The sequence below is a fragment of the Peromyscus leucopus genome, chromosome 18 (genome assembly GCF_004664715.2).
Source record: "Peromyscus leucopus breed LL Stock chromosome 18, UCI_PerLeu_2.1, whole genome shotgun sequence".
In the NCBI taxonomy this organism is placed as follows: domain Eukaryota; kingdom Metazoa; phylum Chordata; class Mammalia; order Rodentia; family Cricetidae; genus Peromyscus; species Peromyscus leucopus.
The window spans coordinates 33,493,205-33,507,396 of record NC_051078.1 but is presented as its reverse complement, the minus strand read 5'-3'; the positions used below and the strand labels follow the sequence as shown (position 1 = coordinate 33,507,396).

The 14,192-nt window shown below is 42.9% G+C and overlaps 1 protein-coding gene across 1 annotated transcript in view; it reads left to right on the top strand.

Moving 5' to 3' along the window:
• The window catches only part of Eea1 (early endosome antigen 1), a 128,639-nt gene that overhangs the window by 32,613 nt on the left and 81,834 nt on the right, over positions 1-14,192 (top strand). The window contains 1 exon segment of the mRNA XM_028881203.2: positions 10,277-10,369. Coding sequence (XP_028737036.1) covers positions 10,277-10,369 — 93 coding nt within the window.

Below are 14,192 nucleotides of genomic sequence, written 5' to 3'. Positions count from 1 at the left end.
TTATTACTTCATCTCCTTAGTGCTCATCCTGCTTGCTCCTGGTGTCTTTGCCTTCTTCCCAGCGTCCTCTCTGCCTGGAAATCCTGCCTAGCTATTAGCCATAGCTTTTTGTTAAACCAATCAGAGTGACATATCACAGTGTACAAAAATATTATTCCACAGCAAAGGTCCATATGAGTCATGCCACCATAAAAATCACTTTGCTTGTGCTACCCATTGAGGGTCAGGCCATTATGAACACTACTTTACAATAACTACAATCACCTTGCCTTTGGCAATTCAGTGTTTCCACCTGGCTCCTGCTATACCAGGCCCAATTAAACCCATCACACTTAGTTCATCCAACTGAGCAGCAGCATCTCCGACTCCTAGGTCTGGCACAAGAGAAAAGGGTGATGATGAAGCTCTTCACATGTCTCCTCTCACTATTTTGATTTTTCATGAACTTGTATGTATTATTCAAATCCTACTTTATCCCTAAGTGCCAACGCTTTTGCCTCTTAATAATGGGAAGTGCTGGCTACATGATATACTCAGATAATGTATTTAATGTTGTCTTAGTTAGGGTTTCTACTGGTGTGAAGAGAGCCCGTGACCACAGCAACTCTTTTATTTTTAAACTTTTTAGTTGATTCTTTATGAATTTCACATCATGTGCCCCAATCTTACTCATCTCCCCATCCCTCCATTTCCACCCTCCACCCTTGCAACTTTCCTCCAAAAGAAAAAAAAAAAATCTCGCCATGGAAGCTGTGGTGTGTTGTGGTCTGTCACCCTTTTGCCCAGACAACTTTGCTTGCAAATGTTCATCGCAGCTTTGGTTCTGTAGGACCAGCCCCTTCCCACACTCCTGCGGTTCTTAGATGGTAGATAATGAGGTGGGCCAACTCAGATCCCTGGATCTGGGCCTGGGTGGTGGTTCAGTTGGTCAGCCTGCCTGCTCTCTGGCACCCATGCTCACCCGGGCCAGCTCTTCCTCTTTGTTCAGGTGAGGGGTGGGACCAGCTCTCCTGCCTATGGCAGTTGGCAAGGGTTGGGAACGGCTCTCCCATGCTCACACCACCAGGCAGGGCAGGGCCAGCTCTCTTGAATCCACACCACCAGGGCCAGCTCTCCCATGCTGCCCAGGCAGGATATGGGGCCAGCTCTCCATGCTCACACCCCCACCACCCACTCTCCATGCTCCCCCCACCTAGGCGCCAGCTCTCCATGCTCACACCCTCACAGGGCTGGGAAGGGGCGGGGCCAGCTCTCCATGCTCACACCCTCACAGGGCTGGGAAGGGGCGGGGCCAGCTCTCCCATGCTCACACCCTAGCAGGCTCACTATGGCCAGCTCTAGTGTGCTGCCCAGGCGAGGGTGGAGCCATCTCTCCTGCTCTCAGGGCCGGTTCTCCCACTGCCCCGCCCCCAGATTTGGGAAAGGGTGGGTTTGTGTTCTGCCAGACAACTTACTTGCTGGTCTGTCTGCATGAGGAAGGCCCTGGCTTCCACAGTGTAGTGGCAGATGGTGCGCTGACCCAGGGCAGCTGCCTGGTGTAGTCAGGTCTCCCTGCTGGGGAACAGGGGCTGGTTGTGGACACTTCTAGAACTCTGGGCCTGCCCAGCTGTCTCCCAACAGTCATCAGGAAATGGCAGGAGTTTGGCGAGAGGGGGAGGGGTACCCCATGCTCGTCAGAAAGGGATCTTGGACTCTGGGTGACCCACTGGTTAGGACTGAAAGAAGTGGTTTTCAGGTGAACCAGGGGCCTGTGTGAGGGGCCGTGTGGGGCAGGGGGCAGCTCAGGGCTGGCTCACCTGCACCCATACCACCAGGGCCAGACCTTCTGTGCTGCACAGGTGAGGTGCTGAGCAAGGGGCCAGGGCCAGCTCTCACCTGCTCTCCAGCCTACCAAGGCAACTCTTTCTTATAAAGGAAAACATTTCATTGGGGCTTTTAGCATACTTACCTTTTTCTGTGAGTTTAGTCTTCCATTAGCTTGACTTTCGCTGGTTTATTGTTGTTTTAGATGGTATGGGTTGTGAATTTGCTTAGCTCATCTCTTGTGTACGATAAGCACTTGTTCTAGACTACCATCTCAGGCAGTCTCATTGCTTTCAAGGTGGGAAGATTCACCCAGGCAGTCCTGTATCCAGGCAGGTTCTGTGTCGGTTCTAGTCATTAGACTGTGTGAGCGACTCGAGAGTAATTTCCCACTGAGTAGTTTGCTTTTCTCTGCTTGACCCTCTCTAAAGCAGTGCCATATGCAGAGTTAGGGGTTGTGGGAGAATAGGAAAACATGACTCAGAGAATCACCATCCAGTGGGAAAGCTCTTGTTATTTATCTATAAAATATTTGTATCCTATGCACACATACTACTAGATGTTTGCTTTATTTCTGTTCTCTTTGTTATTAGATGAAGATTTTCAGTTATGGTTGGAAGCTATTGTTATGAATTATTGTGCGGAGAGTGGGTGGGTGGCGAGGGTATCCTGGGCATGCAGGGAAACATGCTAGGCAGATGCATGTCATGCAGGCATGGTGGAGGCGGTGATGGCCACTAATTCACAGCCCAGATGCTGCATCCACGTGGAGAGTTTACTATAATAGAGAGATGAAGAGAAAGAAAGGAAAGAGAGACAGAGAGAAAAAGATTGGTGGGGGGAGAGAGAGACAGAGACAGAGACAGAGAGATATCAAGGTATGTGCACCTCCTGGGAGGAAAAGCAGGAGAGAGAGAGAGAGGAAGGGGAGGAGATTTCCTTAGAATGAGGCTTTTATGTCAGCACGCAGGGCGGAGCCAAGAAGTGGGATTTCAAGGGGCGGATCAGAATATTAACAACTGTAGTTATGGGTTTATTTTTATTTTTACTTTTTATGATAACTGCCGACCACATAGCAGGCAGAAAGAGTCTCCACAGAATCCTGATCATTTCTGTGGAGCAGAATAACATTGCAGCAGGAAGACATGTGCTGAAGTAAACTATACATACATTCAAAGAGTTGAGACAAAGGAGGACTTTTAAAGGCATGTGCATTAGGAAGATTACAGAAGATGCCTTGAAATAAGAATTATTGACTACAAAGATTAGTAACAAGGTGATTTCTGCCAAGTTGCAGGGCGGATGTTGATGCAGAAGTATTTTCGTTTGTATAGAGTTGTGCTGATCTTTGTGCGAGGTTGTGGTGCTGGCAGCCTTTTTGATAATTCCCACCAGGTGAGTAGGAATTCGTCTGTAATAATCTCACAGCTTTATTTTTCCTTAGGTTGATGTAAGTGACTTCATTTTGATTCTGACGACTTTCTCATAGTGGTGCTAGTATGATTCTGACATGGAGGTTGCATGTGTATGTATTTTGCAGTGCTGGGACCTGGAACATGCTTTGGCATGATATCCCCAGCCCAGATTTTCATGAAGTAAACAACTGTGCTAAAACAGATCAACAATTTCTTTCAACGAAAACCTGTGATTGAACTTTTCAGGACAGTAGTTCCTCTTAGGTGTTATTTACAGCAGACAATGATAACAGCCCTGTTTCTTTTTGGCTAACAAAGAGCTGTATTCTGTTTTGTTTTGTTTGCTTGTTTGTTTTTGTTTTTCAAGCTTGTGTTTAACTGATAGCAGTCTTGCAGAGACTAATGCTGTATTATCTTAGTTTTTAGCAAAACCAGCCAATTGTATATTACCAACGGTCTAGGGTGTTCTGTATATCGTAGTCACTTGTTATTTGTTTGGATATCATGAGTGTTTTTGTTTCCTAATTGCAGTTATTGATGTGATTTATTTGTAAGAAATGTATGGTTGAGTAGTCCATCCTAGTTTATAGCACAGATTATTAAAACCTTTGAGATTTCCTATAATAGGAGTGAAAGCAGCTTGCTTCTTCCCTGAGTTATAGTAAACCCTTTTCAACTTCACTTTGGTTCACCTTAATGAGGGTGTGTGTGTGTGTGTGTGTGTGTGTGTGTGTGAGAGTGTGTGTACTGGGGATTGAACCTAAGGCCAGGCAAGTGTTCTGCCACTGAGATACATCTCCAAACCCTGCCCTTACTTTTTGAATTTTTATTTTGAGACAAAGTTTTGCCTATCAGCTCAAGTTGGCCTTGAACTTGGGACAGCCCTGCCTTGTTATCAGATATAGCATGAGATACTAATTGGTGCTTTCCTAATAGCTTCAGATTGGGACTAGTTCTGTTATTGGAAAGAGTCTGGCCCTGGACACAAGGCAGGCTGGGTGGTCAAGTGAAAGCAAGGTATTGGCAGGAAGGCAACTTCAGTGGGAAGCTGCTCAATGAGAAGATGGAGCTCTTGTTACTCACGTCTTGCTGCAAGACCAGCCGGGAAGCTGATTTAGGGTGGTTTGCATGGGGTAGTTAATTCGTTTCTCATGGCAGGTGGGCCAGATGAGGCATGTCTGGTCCTTATCAGTTCATGATAAGTTTCAGTTTTGCAGATTTCAAGAATAAAGATCATTATTTCCTCCGGCTGTCCCTGTTACTGGTTAGTATGCCCACTGTGCAGTTGCGTCTTATACACGGGGTAAGCTGGAGTGGGTAGTCGCCCTGAGGCTCTCTTGCTGATTGCCAAACTAGTGAAAACGCCCATAATTCTCTGCTTCAGTTGCTGGCAGAGCTAACCAAACTTCTAATTTGGAACTTTGAACTGTACATTCCAACCTCAGGATAAAGAGAGGCTAGAGGTTGAATTAATCACCAATGACAGTGATTTAATCAGTCATGCTTAAATAATGGAACCTCCAGAAAAATCTTCAATTTGGAAGTTTGAAGAGTGTCTGAGTTGTTGAGCATGTCCATTACTCGGTGAAGAGGTATATTCCAAATCCCACTGGGACAGGAGTGCCTTTGCCAGGATTCACCCAGCTCTTGCTTTAAATCCCTTTACATTTGACTGTTCATTTGTATCCTTTGGAGAAAAATGTTTCTCTGGGCTCTATGAGCCCTTACAACAAGTCACCGAACTAGATGGTTGTGGGAAGCCTTGACAGAAGGTTGGATAACTTCGGTATCTGTTACTTAGTGATGGCATCTGAAAGAGATGGGAAGTCTTATGAAACAGAGGCCTTAGTCTGTGGGGTTTGCAGAATGTCCCAGCAGGGCCAGGCTTTCGTGAGCTGTAGGGCATGGCATTGGTGCCCAGAGAGAATTGAAGCTTGGCATGGAAAACCCATCCATTTGGCTCAGGCCAAGAGTGAATAGGAAAATAGGTTTTTTTTTTTTTTTTAGTTTTCTTTTTCTTAGTCTATTTGATATTAATGATAGATGTTTGTTAACTATAATTATCTGAATCTTTTTACCAGGCTCATTTTGGGGGCAAATTATTTTTAATAGACTTTCAGAAGTATTACAACAATACTAATAGCATGTTGGAAAGAGGTAGGTAAATTTATTTATTTATTTATTTATTTATTTATTTTTTGGTTTTTTGAGACAGGGTTTCTCTGTGTAGCTTTGCACCTTTCCTGGATCTCGCTCTGTAGACCGCGCTGGCCTCGAACTCACAGAGATCTGCCTGCCTCTTCCCTCCCAAGTGCTGGGATTAAAGGCGTGTGCCACCACTGCTTGGCGGTAAATGGTTAATAAAACATGTTAACCCACTTTTTGGGTAAAATGGGGGATAGAAAATAACATCCTAACATGAAGATCGTCGTCTTACGGGATTACCTTTTAATTTATTTGTGTTTACATTTTTATATCGTTGAAGCTATGACATATCAACTTTGTACTTTACGACTTTTATAAAGTCAGAATTGTTTCATCCATTTTTGTTTTTGTATAATCTTTATATTTGTTTTTAAAATTTTAATCATATCTTTGTTTCGAATATAACAAAGAAAAAACAAAAGTTTTTTTTTTTTAATTTTTGTAGATAATTTACTGTTTGGAATGTTCTTTCTCTGGTTTTTGGAAAAGTTTCAATAAAACTTCAAGCCCAGACATGTGCTGAGTGGACTTACAGTGCTTTAAAAAGTGTCTGTTTGTGGCAAAGAGAGGAGGTACTGTCCACTTGCTGTGTTCCCAGTGGGTTGACTTCTTTCTGTCTACACCTTGTGTGACACTGTTTGCCCCAGTGTAGATTATGATTGCTGCTATCTGTTTTTGGTCCCAGAACCCTGTATACTTGCTGTTTGTCTTGTGTTTTTGGTGAGCTGGATTCTTGTTTTGAAAATAGTTTTTCCTTTTTAATATTTAAAACCTTTGCATTATTGACCTGTATTTGGAACAGAACTGTCTGGTTTTTGTGTGAACTCTAAGTGCTATTTGGATCAGAGTTCTGAGCAAGCTTTCTTTCCCATAGCATTTTGCTGGTTTTAGTCTCTCTTATTCCATTCCTCACACTCCCAAATGCTAGGAAGAGGCATGCATGCATCACCAAACCTGGGAGAGAATCTTATATTAGTTTTTGGATGAGTAACATTGACAGAACATAAAATATAAAGTTAAAAGCATATAAATAATAAGTTAAATATAAATATTTCATGGGCATTCAGTGAATACAGTAAAGACATGCCATGAATAAGTTTGGAAAGTTAGGTTTTAGAAGTATTAAAGGGACTGTGGAGTCAAGGCCCGTGCTCCATAGTACCAGGAAGTCAGAGATTCCCCAAAGCCAAGTGTTAATCCAACCAAATGAGAATAAGACCACTGCCACAAATTTTGAGCCAAATTTGAAGCAAGATTTATTAAATACTAGCCAAGACAGTGAACACTGGCCAGGTCTATACCCGGTTTCACAGAGAATGGCCGTGAATTATGTTAGTCATGTGCTCATAAAAGCAAACCCCACAAAACTACGTACTTCCTGCCTTTGTCCAATCAGAGGCAAGCATACATCTTACGTACTTCCTGCCTACATAGCTCCTGCACATCTTGTGCAGTTGGACCTTGTTTATGGAACTGAAAACATCGGGCTTGTTATCTTATATAGACAACAGCTTCAGCATTCCAGGCAGTTGTCTGTCCTTGGGGCTTACAGGTTAGAGATGTTTTTTTAAAGATCTCTTAAGCACAGTGATTTAAACTTAAAACACAACTTTAGCCCTTACACAAGAAGAGCAGTCTGAGGATTCTACTTCTGAAGGACATCTGACTCCTTTATATAAGTCCACATACAGAAATCTTAGACACACATACCATTGTGTCCACGATAATTAAAGATCGGTCATTGGGTCATTGGAAAGGAACTAGGATAGTGATTGTTTTACATTTGACTTCTGATCCTTTTTTACCTCCAAATTTTCTGTTTGAGATTGGTGTATTAGATAAAAACCAAAATCCCAAACCCAAAACAAAACCCTCAGTGACAAAGACTAGGAATCACCAATCTCCTTCCCCAGACATGTACATGTACTGAAGGTTGGAGCCTGTCATCAGATACTCAAGACGAAAGGATACATTTCTTCAGTGGGAGGATGATCCTCTGAAGAGAGGCTTGGGATCATTAGAGCCATTTGGAAAAATCACCAAATGACAGTCACGTGGCTGAGGTTTCACAAGAACCTGTGTCTCAGCCAGACAAAAAAGCTTGACCCATCCCCCTACAGACACAGGCATCTCGGAAAGGTCGGTCCTAAGGACAAAAAGAATGTGACAAGTAAGGAGAAGGACAAGTGCAGACCTGCTGTCCCCTCTCCCATTACTTCACCTCTGCAAAGTGAAGACTAGAGATTCAGAGCTGACCCCTCTCCAAGGACAGATTACAGAGCTGTCGTGAGGGAGTGTGACTATGACATTAGCAAAAATACCAGACGGAGCCCTGTGGGCTTTCGAGAGTCCCAGCCTCTTCTCCAAAGTGACATCATGGCCATCAGTACCACTCCGCTTTGGTCATTTCCTAAACTCTGTTCAGCTGACTTTCTGAGGATGGTTTCCCAGCAGAAAGGACAGCCGCAGCACTGGGGATGGAAAGTGATGCTCAGGTTCCTAGCCCTGGCCCGCAGAGCCACGTGGGCAGGAAGAAGCGGGCAGATGGAGTAGCTGTGGATGAGCTTTGTGCTTAAGTTTACAGTTTTTCCAGGATGCCATTATTTTTAAGTAGTTGAGATCTTGTCTGTCAAAGAGACAGATGTTTTTGTTCTGAGAACTTCAAATCTGAAGAGAAAGTGAAAGAGCACAGTAACTTGGAAACTTCAACTATCCTGTGGGGGAACCGGCCCTGCCTCCTTCTGTGTGTATTTTATTTGCCCAGTTGGTCTGACTTGCCTGCAGCCGCATAACTTTATATACGCACTGTACACTTCAACTGAAGGTAGTTCTAGATAGTATTTTAAATAATTTTGTACATGGGACAGTTTGTTGTGAAATTTTGTATTTTTCCTTATCCCTTTATTTTTCAATTTCTCTTTAGACAAGATCTTATGTGGCCTAAGCAGGTCTCAAACTCATGATCCTGCCTCAGCCTCTCCATTGCTGGGATTATAGGCTTGTACTACTAAGCGTGGTGAACTTTATACTTGTATCATGTTGGTACTCAAAAAGTACAAGATTTTGGAACATGCTACATTTTAAGATTAGGGGTGTTCAGCTTGTATCCTTTTAAAATTCAAAGCCATCCATTTACTCCTTGTTTATTTTATGTGTATGAAGGTCTGCATGTATGAATAGTCGCCACATGTGTGCCTGATGCCCATGGAGTTACACATGGCTGTGAGCTGCCATGTGGGTGCTGGGAACTGAACCCTGTTTCTCTGCAAAAGTAGCAAGTGCTCTCTCTCACCTGCTGAGCCATCTCTCCAGCCTCAGTTTCCCCATTGTTATCTGGTATGTTTGATTCTGCTTTCTCCAGCACAGGACATAAAATTTTAACCCCACATCCTCCTTTGACTGACTGTGTTTAAGAAGAGTTTGGGTGCGGCGTTGGTGGCGCACGCCTTTAATCCCAGCACTCGGGAGGCAGAGCCAGGCAGATCTCTGTGAGTTCGAGCCAGCTGGCTACCAATGAGTTCAGAAAGCGCAAAGCTACACAACAAAACCTGTTCGAAAAAAAAAAAAAAAAAAAAAAAAAAAGAAGAGTTTGGGAATTTCTTTGTTACTTTAATTACTTGTCTTGATTTCCTACTTGTCCCAATTTCCCAATTTATATAAGAGCAAAAACTATAAATAAATGTGTACAGTGTATAAATAAGGAAGTAAAAAGGAATGTGGAGTGTCTGATTTGTCTTATTTTAAGTATGTGTTTAAGTGTAAAAGTATTTTGTGTGTTGAAGCGGAGTGTAGTAAACTGTTCTCAATCTTGGGGGCGTGCGCGTTTCCTCAGAGATCTCTAACAAAGAAGCGGTCTTGACCAGTGACTCAGAGCCATAGAGTTCCAATGAAAACCTTTCCTCTCTTTAGTAGTCATGTGGCTTTGGCAGGTTTCTTAGCCTCTGCTAAGAAACAATGATGTGTGAGGACTATTGTGGAGTTAGTTCTTGTGCTTTGACTCTCCTTTTAGTGTCCTACTAGACTTCGGATTAATTTACTACGACATGTAGGTATTAATAAACAATAACCGTGGGGTGGTGGTGGCACACACCTTCAATCCCAGCACTCGGGAGGCAGAGGCAGGCGGATCTCTGTGAGTTCGAGGCCAGCCTGGTCTATAGAGTGAGTTCCAGGTCAGGCTCCAAAACTACACAGAGAAACCCTGTCTCGAAAACAAACAAACAAAAAACAAAAACAAAAACAAAACTCCAAAACACAATAATCTTAGGGGATAAATGCTGCTGGAGCTAAGAAGACATTTCACTTTATGCTTGGTGGTATCATAGCATAGATGGGTAATGGTTGCTCTGAACGATAGACGACCAGAGCGGGTGACTAGATGATATGGACAGCATTCCCTCCACTCGTGTACTCAGAGCGGATGTAGTAAAGAGGAGTCAGAAGGTCGGCAGTTACTTCTGCTCCTGGTTTTCTGTGTTTGTTGTGGTTGTGGTTTGGGTTGTGGTTGTTAACCATTACAAGCAAGCGTCATAAGCAAGTCATTGAGCGGCTTCAAATACTTTCTCTATAGAGACAAGATGTCTTACCTGTCTCAGAGATACATTGTGATTAAATATGTTTTATGAAAGTGGGTTGGAGGTTATGAAACGTTGTATTTAAAAGCTTTATTTTTAAAAAGGATAAAAATTGAAAATGCATATAGAGGTCCTGGTGCGCACAGGGTGAAGGTCAGTATTCCAGAAGGGACCCTGCTGCTGCTGCTGCTGCTGCTGCTGTTGCTGCTGGCTGGCTGTTATGAAGACACGTCCTTGTTGTGCAACTTATGACTGTGGTCTTTTTCTCCTCTGTTTCAGACTCCTGGGAGAGCCGGCTCTCAAGGATCTGATTTAGATTCGTCAGCAGCTCCTATAAATACAGTGGATGTCAACAATGAAAGTTCCTCAGAGGTATGAAAAGATGAGAGAGAATAAAATTAGCCAATATTTATAGTAATGATTGGAAACTTAAATTATGTTCATAGGGAAAATCCTCGTAAGCTGTACTATTAGAATGTGACTTTGAGTTATATTTATACAAGTATACCAACGTTTGGTTGTAATATTGAAAACTGTATATTAAGATTGAAATTGGGAACATTACAGTCTGTCTTTATGTTGTCATCTCAATGAAGAACATTTTAGTGATTTTATAAAGAACTTGCCCTTACTGCGCATGAGTGGCCACCACAAACTGTGTTAATTAAGCAGTGTTTTCTATTTTCATTTATGATCTGTTAAATTTTATTTTATCTTTACTGAATTATTAAAAACTAGTGAAAATGTAAATAAGCTTAATTTTAATTACAAAGGCTTTTTAGTTGTATTACTATTTTTATTTTTAAGAAGCAAGTAATACTTGTTCATGATAGAAAAAAAGAGAGAAAGAAAGCCTCTGGTTACCATCACTCACATGTTGAGGTAAAAGCCTAAAATGGTGGAATAATCTCCCAAGTCCAGGAACAAAGCAAGGTGCTGCTGTCCAGTCTCCCTGACGATCACGGTAGCCAGTGTGCTGCCTTGCTGCCGGCCCCTCCCCTCCGGCCCTCCCCCTTTGAGTGCATCTGCCATGTACAATGCTTTTTCCACACGTATTGACATGTTGTTTGGTTTTTCCCTGTGTTCTGGGATGAAGCACATGCATTTATAATATTGTGTTCCTAGAGTATTTGTATTCTCACCTGACAGTGTTGTGTTGTTATCGCCATTTTAATATGTTGTTGGATTTTGTTTGTTGATTTTTTAAGAGATGTTTACATATGTTCAAGGTATTGATTCACTTTTTCTTTTTTTCTTTCTTTTTTTTTTGGATACAGACTTCACTCTGTGCCCCTGGCACTTGCTATGTAGGCAGTCATAAAACAAAATAATCTAAAAATGTACCAGGATAGATAAATTGGTGTTACTAAAAAAAAAAAATAGACTAGGAAAGAAGGTGTAGAACATCTTCTCTGTAGCTATAGTCATCACTGAAGGTTTGTCCAGTGGAGAAGGGGGTGGTGGCATGCCTTAGAGCTGAAGAAGGTGAAGGAATGAGCCAAGGACGTTTCTGGGGCAAGTGGTGTTCCAGACATGTAGGACACACAGGAATTCCTTGAGCTAAGAGCATGTCTGCATGGTGAGGACCAGCTCGGAGGCTAGTGTAGCTCCAGAGTACCGAGCGATCACAGACTGGCTCAGTGAGCTGCTAGGCCTGCCTCTTGCAGACCGTGCAGATGTTATACACACTGTGTGTGTGGTTAAGTCTCTGCGAGGCAGCAAAGCCACTGGAGAAGCTTGAGCAGGAAATGATAAGATTAGGTACTACGCTGCTCATAGGATACTCTGCGTAGCTTCTGTGTTGAAAATAAACTTAGCGGGTCACAGGGCCACCTGTGTGCAGCCTGATCACCGTGGTGTCAGAGTATGACACTGGAGGGGCTGAGACTGTGGCTGTCTTCTGAATGGGGGTCCAGATTTTTGGGGGTTTGTGAAAACTAAAATAATTTCCTTGGTAATTTTCTCAAGAAGCCTGTAAGTTTCTTGAGATTGGAGAGTTTGATTCTCTGTGTTTTCAACACCACAGCTAATAGCCAGAGCAGAATAATTATACAGTAAATGTGTCTTAATGATGAGATGACTGGGTGTGGACATTCACCATTGGCATTTAGGAGCAGAGTAAAACACACTCTAACCCTTTAGTGGCCAAAAGAAAGCAAGACAGACAAGAGGCATCTTTCAAAGAAGTGCTGTTCCCTGGTTCTAGTTATGGTGTCTGGAAGATAACTCTTTGACCAGTTAAAAAGAGGTGAATTTGTGTTTTTTGCTTTTGCCCCCTGGATAGTTACCTTTTAAGGGACACAGAGAGAGAGGGATAATGGAATTTGTAGAGATAGCCACGCTGGTAAGTACGTGCAAGGAGGAACTGAGTTCCATCACCAGAATGTTAAATTAAACTCTGGTGTGTACTTGTAATGCCAGCAGTGGGGAGGTAAGACCGGCAGTCCCTGGAGCATGCAGGAGAGCCGGAGTAGTCTGAGTCTGCATGGTCAGGTCTAGGCTAGTGAGAGAGCTTGTCTCCAAAAGAAAAATGGAGGCAGCGCTGGGCAGTGACACCTAAGGTTCTCTTCTGACTTCCATGTGCACGTGCACATACATGTATGTGTGCCCCCACACATATACCACACATGCACCCTTACACACACGAACGCATGCGCACACACAGAACAATGATAGTGGAACTAGTTAATGTCTACCAAACACTTCCTTTGTCCTGGGTAATATGTGTGCTTCCCATGTCCTGTTAGCTTTTCATCACCTGAAATTCAACAACAAAGAGAAATGTCTTAGTGTCTATTGTGAAGAGATGCCACCATCAAGGCAGTTCTTACAAAAGAAAGCATTTAACTAGAGCTGGCTTATAGTTTCAGTGGTTTAGTCCATTATCATGGCAGGGAGCATGGCGGCTGGGAGCTCTGTGTGCATATCCACGGGAAGAAGCATAAAGAGAGAGGCACTGGCCTGGCTGGCCCTTGAACCTCAAAGCCCACCCCAGTGACACACTTCCTCCAACAGGCCACGCCTCTAGTTCTAATCCTTCTCAAGTAGAGCCACTCCCGGTGACCAGGCATTCAAACATATGAGCCTGTGGGAGCCATTCTCATTCAGACCACCACAGACCTACGCAGCCCAGAGAATGGGAGAGAAGCAGCATGCATTGGGGATGATGGGTATGGGGAGACGTGATCTTTGCTGAGCGGAACACAATAGAGACTAATAATTACTTGAAGACAGTTTCTTTGTTGAGAACATAATATCACATGAAGGTATTTGGAGTACCAGCTGGAACTTCTTGATCTAAAATAAAACCTAACTTGCCAGTACTGGGTTTCAGGTAAACTATGGACAAAGTGGCATAAACAAAAACAATTTAAAATGCATAAACCAGAGTATTTGAGCCAAAGCAGCTGGGTACCACACAGAAGAAACGATTCAGAGGAAATTTATAATGTGAAGATGGGAACTAACCTTTACCGTTACGCAGTAGATGGCCTTTCACCCTTTACAGCTACACCTTGAACCGTCCCTGACCCATACCCCAAAAAGATTGTTTAATTTCTTGTTCCCTGACCCATACCAAAAGGAGAGTGTTTAATTTCTTGTTATGTGTGTTTGCATGCTCATGTTTATTAACAACAAACAAACTGAAGGTTGTTATTTCACAGGGTTTCATCTGCCCATTGTGTATGAAAAGATGTGTGTCTGCTGCTGACTTGTCGGGACATTACCAGGAGGTGCACACTGAGCCTGAGACAGGAGCACAGGGACTTCCTAGTGACTCCAGTGTGACTGTGGGTCCTGCATTTTGTTTGCCAGCTTGGTTCTGGGTTGCTCAAAATAGCTTTGTTTTCCCTATCCGGTGTTGGTTCCCTTTTATGCTATACGGGAATGCGGATTGCTTTAATAATGCATGCTTAAAAGAAGAATCAATAAGGAAAAAGGGCTCTTGGAGAGTCCGCTTGGTTTCTCCTCTTGGTTCCAGCAGTCCTTTTGTGAATTTGTAAATAAATGTAAATGCTTAATATGTGTACGTATACTTTGCCATGGAATTTGAAACATAAAGTGGTATTTCAATATTTGTAAGATTATCTCTTGTTTATGTTTTATTAATGAATTATTAAGACATTTAGGTCAAAATGATTTTTGCATAGAAAGATTTTGTGTCTGGACAGCATTAGAACTGAACGAAGACTGT